The sequence below is a fragment of the Hoplias malabaricus genome, chromosome 5, assembly GCF_029633855.1.
Source record: "Hoplias malabaricus isolate fHopMal1 chromosome 5, fHopMal1.hap1, whole genome shotgun sequence".
Taxonomy (NCBI): domain Eukaryota; kingdom Metazoa; phylum Chordata; class Actinopteri; order Characiformes; family Erythrinidae; genus Hoplias; species Hoplias malabaricus.
This window is the reverse complement of record NC_089804.1, coordinates 9933871-9947895: the sequence shown is the minus strand read 5'-3', so window position 1 is coordinate 9947895 and position 14025 is coordinate 9933871. Positions and strand designations below refer to the sequence as shown.

The following is a 14025-nucleotide window of genomic DNA, read 5'->3' as shown; positions in this document are numbered from 1 at the left end:
TTTTTACAGGTGTCAGTAAAACTGAAAAATTAATTCAAATTACAAAAAAATGCTATTTAACGGACAGCCTGCAAAACCATCATAAATTCTGAGGGCACACTTTATCTACTGTTGGGGTCTTTGGTGATTTAGAGCAGCACTTTTAGTGCATTCTCCCACCTTACACTAACTGTCTTCTACCCTTCCCCACTAATTAGTGTTTGATAGGTAATCTACAGGCACCGAGATGTGATAGCTTCCTAAGTGTAATGTGTGAGCCCGTCACCTTGGAGAGAATCCTATCACGCCAAGGGAACACAGATAAGGTAGGTCACACTGCAGGGGCTGTGTACACAGTCATTGAAAAGCCACAGGGCTGCTCTTTGTACTAGCGCCGGCACACACAAGACGATGAGAGACGGTGAGAGGCCATGGCGGGTGTAGGTGAATGGGTTTGGGTTGAGGTATTTTAGTATTACAAGAAACAAGTCTCAACAGGCATCAGCATTTTGCAGGGGTTTTTTTTTCTCTCCAAGAACCCCCTACTCAACACACACAGGTATTTCCCTAATAGTACCATTCTAACAAACCAATCATACTTCATGAAACATCACAACATGTATATGATACAATGCTATTTTTGTTTCAGTATTCAGCCAACACATATTGATAAAGTATTAACAAAGATAAATTGTTTAAAATATTGTTATAAATTCTGTTTATCCTTGCATCCTGAGCAGATACAGATTATCCACTTAAAAATATAGGAGTAAAAACACCTAAAACCTAAAACACATTTAAAACAGATTCTCTCAAACCACATGAGGAGGTGGCCTGAGACGTGTTTTAGCCAGATGTTATGGAAGTACAACTGTATCTGTCTCTCTAAGACACACTGGACAATTACTGGAGATGCACATGGTTGGTCCCTGAATGAAGCTAATTTCCATATTACACAACACAACAATCACAAACTGGAGACATTTTGAATACCAAATGTAATAAATATGTGGTTAAAACAATATCCACATTTCTATCTCGCATTAAATTTTTTGCAGTGTCACAGTTGAAAGTAAACATCAGCTATAAATGAAAACATTAGACAGATTTAGTTAGTGCCAAGCTGTAAATGATCATGGCTGATGTAGCAGATCTGGGCAGGTGGTGTTCTCCTGCAGCATGTGAAGCTGTAGATTTCGTCGTGTTAGTGGCAGTTTGAATGATTTGGTGGCTGGCTTTGCCAATCTCTCAGGAAGTATGTGCCTGACCCCACCCTCCCAGGTTGGTGTGACTGTTTGTAATTTTAGGAGTGTTAGATATCCGGATGGAATATGTGAGATCTAATGCTGAATGATAAAACAGCGATACCTTTTTAATTAAAAATAGCTAAAGCCATGCTGTGTTCTCCCTGTGCGGGTTTCCTCCGGATGTTTCAGTTTCCTCCCACGGTCCAAAAACACACGTTGGTAGGTGGATTGGTTACTTATCAATGTACATAGGCGCAAGTGTGTGAATGAATATGTGAGTGTGTATTGGATCTGAATTGGATAAGCGGTTACAGACAATGAATGAGTGAATGAACAAAGCCATACAATATCACAGTGATCAGCAACAGTTACACCACATAATGTGTTATTTTAAAAGCAGTTAAAAAAAACAACATTTGAAAAACAACATTTGAAAAAACAAGTTTGAAAAAAAAACATTTGAAAAAACAAGTTTGAATTCATCTTAAGCTTTACTAAGACTTTAAAGACTAAAACTTTTAATACATTTTTCATAGTTAATTACAACTGACGTCATCTAACTAACTCACTAAATCTGTTTCCTTTCAGGTTTTCTCATAGGTGTGTTCAGTAAAGTGAGAGAAGTACTTTAAGAAGTACTGAAGCAGGATGATTCCTGAATATTAAAATAAACTTTTTTGAGACTTGTATTTCATATTTAACGTAATTGTTGACGGGTGGAAGGTGGGAAGGCCTGCCAGGGAATTCTGTCATTTAAATGTGAAGTAACACTCTTTAACTTGTTTGATGTATGTTACAATATCTCGACAACTTAACTGCTTCATAATTCAGCAGACCCAGTGACACGCTAGGGAACTGTACATAGGCAAGGTAAGGCAAGGCACGCTTATTTATAGAGCACCTTTCGTACACAATGGCAATTCAAAGTGCTTTACAGCGTAATACAGAAAGATTACAGTAGACTTTAAAAAGTCAAAGAAAATAAAAACAATTAGAAAGTATAAAAGAGAATTAAAACAGAATATTAAAAAAATGTGCTCTGTTGTAGACGGAAGTCTGACTGGAAGTCATCATAATAACAGTGTTCAGTGTACATATGTACAGTTCAGTGTTCAGTGTACATTCTTTTGGATAAAAGCGTCTGCCAAATGCATAAATGTAAATGTAAATGTACATAGGCCAAACAACATTTTTATTTACTACAAATGTTAGTTAATGAAACAACATTAATTTCTTTAGTCCCTTATGGTTTAGGCTTAGAGTTCCTTATTTGGGCAGGTTGTTAACTACAAACTTACTCACAATCTCAAGGATCTATTTCAGTTGCTCATGTATCATTATGTGTTCTGTTACTCTCGCTCTTCCTAAATGCTGTTGAGCTGCCCCTTGTCAAACTCCCTTCTCATCTCCTTTCACAACTGCTCCCTCCCTCTCCTTGAACTTCCAAAGTTTCAACTACTTCAGCAGGTTCTCAGCAGAGGACAGTGGGACATTCTTAATCTTTCTCGTCTGTAGGCGATGGATTGCTGGCTCTGATCTACATGGAGGGAGTGGAGGAAACTCTGAACTTCTTGACTGCAGCTCAGGCAATAAAAGAGATAAGAATAGACTGGCAAGGAGAGCTAGATTAATAGTCAACCAATAGAAAAGGAGCATAATTCAAAGAATAAACGTTGCTGGTAACCACTGTCTGATTGTAATTAGTACATTTATATATTACTAGATATTTGCAGGGGATGTAGCGATCTATAGGCACAATTTGAGCCTAGGAATGTGTGTATAAGGAAAAAATAAAGAGAAAAGGTCAACAAGAAACTCTGGTCAATTATTTTCAGACAAGTAGGCTGAAGGAATGCAGTGAGCTAGTGTTCATTCTTCAAACACTGCGAACAGCAAGACAATCATGCAGCACACACTCAGTTACAGCAAGTTGAGGTCCTTTTGTAATTCATATAAGCTATCCCCATAAACAACAGTTTCAATAAGTAATTGTAAATGTTATCAATTTAAAAACACAGGTAAACTTATTATTTAACTTATGTTTATAATAGTTCATAAAATATGTCACAAAACCTCATCTTTTTGATCACAAATCCTGGATCCAGGCTGCACTAAAGCAACGGTAAAACAAGGCCACAAAGTTAGTTTGAGATTATGTTTTCTTTTTTGTTTAACAGTAGTAACATTTAGTGTGCTGCATATTCACAGAGAAGTCTCAAAAGTGTACAAAAGCATTCTGGATGTAAACCTGCAAAGAGACTGTTTAAACATAAGCTATTTCAAATTATATTCCTCTTGGAGACGAATGTTTAAAATAGATACCACTTAAGCCATTTTCACAAATAAATACTGAAAAAAGTCCAGAAATTTATGTTCTTATACATGGAAAGTTTCCGCATGCTTTAGACACGGACTGACACCTTTGTAGCTGCCCCTGTGCCGAACGTCATGGTTCGCCTGAACATTACCGGCTCTATTCACACATGCACTTAGTTAAACATTACCTGGATGTAGCACTGGGCTAGCAAGATGAAGTCTGGGTAATGTTCAGGACAAATGGTACAGACATTTGCTTTCACACATACAGATCTTCAGGGTAAAGTCAGAAAAATGTCTGTGTGAAAGGGGCTCTAGTGTCACATTGTTTTTAATGCAAATACCTTAAAAACTGATACAGATGGAGAAATACGTCTAGGTTTTGCCTGGTTATTTTTTAAACATTTATTTTAAAAAAATATAATAATAATAATAATAACTCCTGATTCTCAAATTAGTCCTGGTAAATAAATAGGCTGGAAGTGTTCTAATCTAATCTGCAAATCTGGTTTATTTAACCTGAGTGGAGCTTTTCAAGAGTAATGATTTGACTTAGCTTAGCTTAACTTCAGCCAAACACAAAGGAGAAGTAGGCAAACTGATGCTGGATAAAGGTATTAATGGCTGCAATTCTAAGACCAGTAACAGGTTCACACTATCAGGGAGTTTCCCTTCTGCAGTGTGAGGCTGAAGCTGGAAATACACCATTTTAACATGTGACTTTTTGGCCTGCAGCCAGATGGTGCGGAATGAAGCCACTAGCTACACATCACTGGAACTGTAAACAGCACATTTTTCACAAAGTCAGACTGACCAGGGAGGTATAGGACCAGCTTTATTGGTGTAGTTATTAATTTACACAGCCTGACCATATATTCTCAGGAAATTTAATGGTTATAAATAAAATATAAAAATGTGGTTTTTGATGCAGAGGAGACTACACATCAGGTCCAAAGCAGAAAAAATACAGAAAAGTAAATCGATATGATTTCTTGAATAGCAGTGACAATGCACAGGAGGCACATTGCATTTTACAGGAGAGCCTGTTATGTACTGTATATATTCATTATACCATTACTATATTACTACATACCTTTTTATTTTATTTTTTTGACTGATGTATTTCTTTAAATATGTCAAGTACATTTTTCTATCTGAACTCTTCTATTTAAGGCACTGACATCCCAGAAGTCCAGGAGCACTAACGAGATTAATAAGATGAGTGAATGAAAACGAATGAGATGATGTGAGTGCTCTTGGGGTCAGGGGTTACAGTGTAGAACGTGTCAGAAAAGAGATACGTAGCAGCCGTTTAAACTGGAGTTGACAGCATATAGAAAGCTAAGAAGCATAGTTTGTCATGGTCTATCACTACAGTGAGGGATGGAGATCAGCCATGCACACTGCCTGAGGTTCCCTGAAACACACTCTGTCAGTCACACTCACTCAGTCAGACAGAAGGTTTGTATCCCTGTTCTGTTTTAAAATTGTATCATCTCAAGAAACAAAAATTCCAGTCTGATGAGCTAGATGGGTGACACTGTACTGACAGGAAACTATATGAGAAACCTCCCCCCCCCCTCTCTCTCTCGCTCTCATAGTCACTGTATTCTACAAACAGGGCATATTTTCCTGCTCAGTAAACACCATTAAAAGCAGAAAGCAGTACACAGTTGGGAAAGAAAAGCTTGCGCTGTGTCACACAAAGAATACAGTTTCAGTTTAAACAGAAAAGGGGGAGCGGAAGAACTGACTCATAGAAGAGAGAGAGAGCGAGAGAAATAACTGAAGCTTTTATTTTAGACAGTATCCACTAGTAAAAAGTGACATGCGTAGTATTTATGTATTAGTAGTAAGTTATAGGAGCAGATAACATTAATTATTTATAACTGATATCACATTGTGTGGAGATTTTTTATTAAAAAGTATATACATTTTTTTCTACCAATACCAACAGAAGTTGACACTCATGTTCAGCAAAAAACAAACGTCTTTTCCATTGTTGCCATGCTTTTGTGTGTGTGTGTGTGTTTGTTATGTTAAAAAAATGGAAAATGTCAAAAGTGCAACACCCATCTTAAAGGGAGAAAACGGCTACCCATTACAGTTGGTTATCAATCAATGCCATTTTGTAATATTTTTATCAATATAATGGTACAAATCTAGCTTAGCATCCCACAGGGGAATCTGGAAAAAGACCAGATGAAAATCAGGACTGTGTTAGTGCTACTGAATAACACTGAGAGAAAATGAGAGGAAGCAGAAGCATTTACAAAGCCTACTGCTTTCCCAACAGCCAGAGAGAACGAAGTCTCTCTCTCAATGGCAGGAAACCAGGTTCCATGGCTGGGCTGGCACCATGCCTGGCTCTGCACATGGTATACAATGGGGCACTTTAGTTAAGAGCAGAGTCAGAAACTAAGCAGATGCATGCATGCACATAAGTGCACTCTCAATTCCAGCATTATCCACCTGCATCATGCTCAGTTAAAGGGCACAAGGAAAAGTCATAACATTCCCTTTGGAATAAAGAACGAAAACATATCATTTTAGGATGGATAGTTTGAAAGTAAATTTGCTTTGGTGTTTAAAATGGGTCCATGTGGGGGAGAGAGCAGGGAAATCCTTCCAACACATTAAATGTCCATTTTGTACTTCTAAGGGCATAGTCGTGCTCATATTAAGCACAATTAATTGCCATATACAATCTAAAAGATATAAATCAGTTAGGGGTGGGTGATATGGCCCTGAAATAATATCACGATATTTCAGTGTGTTTTGGCGATAACGATATTCTTGGTGATATCAACAAAACACTGAAAAATAATTTTATTAATTTCAAGAACACACTAATGCAACAAAATGAATGTTATATTAATATTAAATAAACTATAGTTAATATATATTAATAGCACTAAATGGTTTTATTTATTAAAAAGTTTTATTTTACTACAAATGTAACCATTTCAAATATTCAAATATAAAAAAGTGACAAAAGAAATCAGTAAACATTTGCTTATTTTGTTAACAACAGTAATTTACCAAGGTTCTGATTTTGTATAAACAATCTACCACACAACCACAGTGCAGTAAATGTAGTGTGTGCATATTTTTATCATTTATCATTTTTTTATCATTTAATATCATTTTATATAAATCGCAAACAACACAATATGGCACAGCCTTAAAATCTTTACTCGTAAATTTTCACTGAAATGTATTTTTGCCTTGGTTTCTGAGTTTTATGAATATACACATTATTATTATTATTACATTTCAGTACACTGAAAGAATTCATTCATGCATCTGGTATTAAAACCAGTGATAGAAGTTGTACATCTATCCATCGGCCCTTCTCATATAGTGCCGGATCAAATGCCCAAAATTATATCACGATATTTTCTAAATTTCAGTTGATACGATATTATTCCGATTTCATTATAAACAACTTAAAAGCCACAGGAAAAACTGCCCAGAACAATAAAATGATATCATTGTTATTGAAACAGTTTATATATATATTGCTATTGAACTGTTGTCCAGCCCTCTCATATAAACATAACAATTTGGCGAACAGGAAATAAGAGCACAAACTGCAAATCAGGAGAAACTAACAGTTTTTGGATGTAATCTTTAAGACACAATGGACTTCTAATGTGTGTTACCCTCATTAGACCTTAGACACATAGCTCAGATCCTGCTGGATTCGAGAAGTAAAATATATACACAACAAACTTCTCAGTGAGACAGATGCAGAGGGGGTGAGTGAACATTTTGTTTTTCTACTGTACCATTCCTTTACTAGTTAGAGTCATTGGCAGAGATTGTGCGTGTGTGGTTTAAACAGCAGGTGAGCATTTGGCACAAATCTTTGGGACAAGGGCATCTTAAGTGGATGGACATTTGGCGTCATTTACACAGAAGAAAGGGCGGAGGGCAAAAGAAACAGAGAGTTCAAATAGAGAGAGAGAGAGAGAGAGAGATGCAGGTAGTGTGAAGGCAAGGGGGTAATTTGGGCTGCGTCCCAGAGCAGGTTGAGGCAGAGATCAGATTAACAAGCTTTGAAACATTCCAATCCCCTTCTCCTGCTTTGAGGGTCAAGAGGACCCCATTGTCTCTGCCACACACACACACACACACACAGAGAAAATGTATAAGCACAAACTCCAGGCCCCATCCCCCCTCCATGCAAACTGCAGCCTAACAGATTGACAAACTTTCTAGATGAGAGACACTACTGAATTATAAAGGGAACACTCTCTCTCTCTCTCTCTCCATCTCTCTCTGATTTGCTCAATCAGCCACAAATGATGGCCCTTGTATTGCTTTTTAACAAGCTGGTTTAACTGACACTGAAAAAACACCTCCCACATGAAAGAGCTCTGCACAAAGGCGGTCACAGCCCCCTGCCTCCATTCAGCGAGTGAGTGAATGAGTGGGAGAGAGACAGTGAGCAAGGATGAGAGAGTGATATAGAGAGAGAGAGAGAGAGACAGAGAGAGAGAGTGGAAATGTTAAAGTGCCCAAATCCTACGTTTTATCATTCCCTGACATTTACCTACCCTTTCTGAACAGCCAACCTAAATATTTCTTCATTAAAAAGCAGTCCAGACTGAATCTTTCTTTATCTTTCTTTAATCTTTCTGAGCTCAGGGATAGATGTCATTATTAGTTACTGTGACATGACCAAAAAAACCCCAATGGGACGTCTTAGCCGCTTCATTCACAAACAACAGGCTTTAAAACTCAAAACAATGTAAATCTACACATCAATCTCTTAATCTCTTTTATTTATAAAAGCAAGGCCCTGGCAGGCCATTTAAAGTGGACAAAGCTGACAAACACAATACGACTCCAGAATGGGTGTTCATTATTATTACATTATGAGTTATTACTAAATTACAACTACCCAGTGACAATACTCACGCTGCAGCCAAGAACAATTACTCTTCTTTCATCCTGTGCTGCAGATGAGATCATTTTACATCTGACAAAAGGCATCATCTTCCACAACTGTACCGAGTATGTTAGATCATCCAAATGCCCCTATTTATTATCACCATTATTATTGGAAATGTAGTATGAATGATTTCATATTTGTAGTGTGTATATCAAACCTCTGAATCTGGCATAATTCTGTAGACACTGGTTTTTATTGTAGACAATAGTTTTCCAAAGTCAAAATGTCCCAAAAGCTGGTATGTTTTGTCTTGTTTACATTTCCACACATCAGTTCAAGATCTCCGATTTATGAGGCTGTTAAAAGAGCACTGACAACTTTGTGCCAGAATTACGGGTCAAAGTAATGGCTGTTTACAAAAGGATGAAGAACAATTACAGAAAATGTATAACTGCACCTTTAAATAACCAAAACATTAACACTGGAACATACATGCTGCATTCAGACTAACACTTCAATTCCTTGAAAGTAAGTCTAATACAGAACTTCAGCATTTAAAAGCTTCCCTAAGTCACCTGCCATCACAAAGCTAGCTCCCTCTGATCCCATGAAATCCGCAGTCCCTTTGAAGTCAAAAGGAAACTCATCTTTTGTTGAAGGTCAGCTGCACAATGTCACACAATACACATAAATAACATCCATCTCTCTACTTTCCCACCTCGTCTCTCACTCCCTGTTGATTGCTAGCTCTCTGCAGTCCTATAGGTTGTGGAGTGTTTTGGTAAAGGCCATAGGGAGTGATGCAGGAATGTTGGACATGAACAGAGTGTGGGAGAAGATCTTTACATTCCCATTAGTCTGCAGCTTTTTTCTAATGAACATTTCCTCAAACGGGAACCTTGTGAACCCTTACTGTAGATACAGTGGTAAGGTTATGAAATAAACACTGGATCAGATTCAATATGAGGTCCACCCTTGAAATTCTAGACTTCAGTGCAATGCAAACAAGTGCCTGGATTTGTCTCCAGTATCAGGTAGCATCTGTCTCATTATGATTGCAACACAAAGAGAAAGAAACAGGGACACACAGAGAACGTGTTTGTGAATGGGAGGGAGAGAGAGAGAGAGAGAGAGAGAGAGAGAGGCAGACATGGGTGAGGGAGTGAAGTGTAGTGAGGAAGTTGTACCTGTCCCAGGTCCAGGGTGACGTTAACCTGGTTGTATTCCGCACTGCGTGAGAGAGGAGGACTCTGCCACCAGCGCTCAGTGCCATCAATGGCGTTAGTGATGGGGTGAGCTCTGTTAATGTCCGCTGAGTTACATGTGTCACAGTACTGACCCTGAAAACACAATACAGTTGCACAATCAGTTCAGTGTTTCTACCTTTCTACAAATACAGACAGCAAATACATCTGTGTCTCTGCATGTTTTATTAGCCATATTTCACATTGTTCTTCAATGGTCAGGACCCACACAAGACCACCGCATTCTCAGTGATGCAGTGACACTGACATTGTGGTTGTGTGTGTCAGTGTGTGTTGTGCTGGTACGAGTGGATCAGACACAGCAGTGTTGCTGGAGTTTTAAACACTTTCTCCAATCACTGTCAACTCTGTTAGACGCACCTACCTCATTGCTCCACCGTGTAGATGTAATGTCAGAGACAGTAGCTCATCTAATACTGCACAGTTTGTGTTGGTCAACCTCTAGTCCTTCATCGTTGGACACAGGAGGAGCCCACAGGACACTGTTGGCTGGTGGACTATTCTCAGTCCGGGTTTTTTGAAAAACTCCAACAGCACTGCTGTGTCTGATCCACTCGTACCAGTGCGACACACACTAGTACCCCACCACAACATCAGTGTCACTGCAGCACTGAGATTTATCCACAATTTACAAACAATAACTGCTTTGTGAGGTCATGTGGAGGTCCTAAGGAATGAAGATGGACTACAGGCTGTAATTGTAGAACTACAAAGTGCTTCTAAGTGGAGCTGATCAAATGAACGATCACATATCTTCACACTCAGCTTGAACACCCAAATCAGATTTTATTTACTTAGTTTTTTTTTTTAAGTCATTTGTGCTGCAAAGTTTCTTGCCTTCCCTCCCTCAGAGTACTCACACCTGCATGACTGCAAACTGGATCTAGTCACTTGCAATGCAGATAAAATCTAAAAATCAGATTTAGCTTGAACTTGAGCATACTGACAAGGCTGAAAAAGATAAAGTCAAATATCTCTGGCCTGTCTAGGTCCTCTAGGTTCAGGGCTCAAGGGTGACTTCTGACTCTCCATATTTTCTTCTACTTCTTTTCACTCTGACCATATAAATGTTTAATTAACTGCTAGCTAAGTACAACTACACATGACTGGTCATGCTTCATAGCAGTTCCTGAACAGGATAGAGGTATTAGGCTGGATAAAATGATTAATAACACCCAGAATGTGTTATAACATATATACATACATTCATTGGCCACTATATTATGAGGTAACTTACCTTATAACCTATACGCATTGTCAGCCATTTACCAGTTCCACTTACTACATAGGTTCTCATTTGTAGTTCTACAATTACATAGATGTACTACATCTGTTTTATTCCCTCTGCATTTTTGCATTGCTTTACTATATTCATCAATGTCTTTATTTGGATTAATCATTTGGCACTTTTCCACAAATTGGGGCTTTTCCCTACTCAGCTCTGCACTTTTGCTTTTCCATTAGGAAATCTAGTACCTAGAACCAGGCACCTTTTTAGTCCCTGCTCTCGATGGTACAAAGCGAGCTGAGTAGGTACTAAACATGATTTGCAAACTTTCCAGAATGTTGATTGGTCAGAGAGACTTGCAGACATCCAGCACAAACTATCCACTTGTAAAATCTCCTAGTTACAGCAGCAATTACATTTGTATTTAACTGGGATTTGGCCGTGCTGAGTCCCAAAAAAATAACAACAACACGCAAATACACAATGAGTAAACAGCACCTAACATTAGAGCTGCAGCTGTTGTGGTTTTCAAAGCCTACAATTCCTGTTAGAGACGGGGTTTTGTGAAATCACTGGCTACATTTCATGAAGGGGCTGTGCTAGTGGAAAAACGACCAGGGAAAAGTGCACCGAGCTGATACTATGCTGTTGAAAAGCAAATGTTAACACAGAAGTGATGCAGAACAAGACGCACTATCAAGTCAGTGTTACTGCAATACTTGCCCAGTGATTGTCCTGCTGGGGTCCTGACCATTGAAAAAGTAAAATGAGGTCTCATTTATGCAGAGAAACGGATGAACTACAATCTCTAATTGAACAATATGAGATACTTGGTAAGGAGATGTATTTGGTCTTTCAGGAATTAGGGACCAATTAGCTTCACAATGCTTAATATTAGAGGTGGAGGTGCAGCAGTGGGTGGGGGTTAAGTCTGACACACTTTGATGAAGCGAATCAGAAAGTGAGTATAAAGAGGCAAATCACCAAACTGTGCTGGAGGCCACCAGGAGCTGAGTGGCCACCCTACACAGATGCCAGAAATTCCTTGGCCTGAGGGAGTGGGGTGTATCAGAAGTAATGCTACACTAGGCATGCAATTTACAGTTCACAAAGTTTACACATCTCACTCACTCGCCAACAAGCTGAGTCCTGCATGCTGAGTATCCCCACCTCAATGGTGGTCCTAGTCCACTCCAGTGAGTCTAATCCTACCAACCCAATCAAATACAGCAGCCTGGTCCTGCTTTAAGCTGCTCACATTAAACAGGTGTTTCCTACAAAGCTAGGCGTTTCATGCAGGCTCTGCAACGTTTACTGTGCACAGCACCCAAACGAAATCTTTTAAAATACAAATGACAAAACTGGACACAGAACATTGTAAATTCAACACTGCGGGTATTAATTCAGCAGTGTTCATCATGGAATGAAATGGAGCTTATATTTAAAGGACACATCCACCATTTTTTTTTTCATTTAAATTGTGCACCCCTTAAATCAGCTTATGACATTGTTGTATGTTTATGAACCAACAACCAGCATAGTTTCATTTTTACATTAGTCCTTTTAAAAGCTTTAGAATAACAGACTGTGTCTTTAAGATTGGTGTATGTAACTGACCTATGTTCTTAAATGTGTTCACTCATAATTTTAAGGTGAACGTGTCTGTTAATGTCCTACAGGATAGATATGTGGGTAAGTGGACTTTAAAAACGCCAATTATTAATTTTTCAAAGTTTGTGAAAAGTGGTTTTTCAGTATTTCCACTCTTCTCACAATTCTGTGAATTACAACGTGACTTTCATATTTAGTGATAATTTCATGCTGAACTGACCGACAGAACCGGTCCAACTAAAATGGAATAAAATCCAGTTGCCTTATTTAAAAAAAAAAATGTTTTCTTTTCAACTGTGAAGCTGCCATTTTGGAGACAGCGACTAAAGTTTACTTCGTTCTCAAAAAGCAGCAAAGTTACCTCATTTTAGAAATGGTTTACACCCTCTGTGAACATTTAGATGGACTTTACAACACACTCTGGTAGTGAATTATACGTCAGCGCTTTAGTTTCTCCTCAGTGTCTCACCTGGATGGTCTGGCTGGGGTCTCCGGACACTGGACCCCCGACCAGTTTGCAGTACAGCTCCTGCACCGGCCGCTCGCTCTCGTCCTCTCCGCAGGTGGCGGTGGCGGTGATTTTCGTGCCCTCGGCTAGGTTGAAGTAGGGCGGGTGGAGGCTGAAGCCGTTCACGCCGTTGGCGGGCAGCTCCTGCCCCGTTAAACCGCAAACATGGAGCACAACCAACAGCAGAGTCCGACAGAGTTTATCCCTGAAGCGCACAGAGCTTCTTCCTTCGCTCGCCGCTCTCGCCATCTTCACCTGTGGAGCAGAGCCTCAGCGTCCAACAGCGAGAGAAGGGAAATGAGAGAAAACTACACTAACCGCACTACAGAGTCCAGCGGAGAGTCAGACTGGACATGGGGGACCAGGGCGGACACGGCTCTTGTAACAGTAACTATGTATCGCTTCAGATAACGCAAACCTCACTTCTGAGTTTCAGAATGAGAGCGTCTCTCTCTCTCTCTCTCTCGCTCTCGTTCGCTCGCTCGCTCACGCTCACACACAAACACACGAAACCAATGAGGTGGTCTAGCACTCCTTACAACGCCTCTGATTGGTGGAGCTGGGCGTCATGTCGAGTTCATACATATTACTTTGGTACTGAGGGAAGGATGTTTGTATACAGTCTACAGGTTCTTCCAACGGTCTTTTAAATACATTTTGTGTTTATGGGAACTTTGACCATTCTTCCAGAAACACCTTTGATTGGGTCAGACACTGATGTTAGAGAAGGCCTGGCTCACAGTCTGCTCTATTTCATCACAAAGATGTTATATCGGGCTGAGGTCAGGACTGTACAGGCCAGTCAAGTTCTCTCACACCAGACTCACTCATCCATGTCTTTATGGACCTTGCTTTGTGCACAGTCAAGTTGGAACAGGTAGGGGCCATCCCCAAATTGGTCCCACAAAGTTGGCAGCATGAAATTGTCCAAAATCTCTTGGTATGCTGCAGAATTATAAGCTCCTTTCACT

General features: G+C 39.4%; 1 protein-coding gene across 2 annotated transcripts in view; it reads right to left on the bottom strand.

Annotated features, from left to right (window-relative positions):
- Positions 1–13478, bottom strand: part of lama5 (laminin, alpha 5) — an 82632-nt gene extending 69154 nt beyond the window's left edge. For both annotated transcript variants that reach the window (XM_066670310.1, XM_066670311.1), the window contains exons 1-2: positions 13016–13478; positions 9630–9782 (exon numbers count right to left, since the gene is read on the bottom strand). In XM_066670310.1, coding sequence (XP_066526407.1) covers positions 9630–9782; positions 13016–13303 — 441 coding nt within the window. In that variant the 5' untranslated portion in view covers positions 13304–13478. The remainder of the gene's footprint in view (positions 1–9629; positions 9783–13015) is intronic.
- Between the last annotated feature and the right edge of the window lie 547 nt (positions 13479–14025).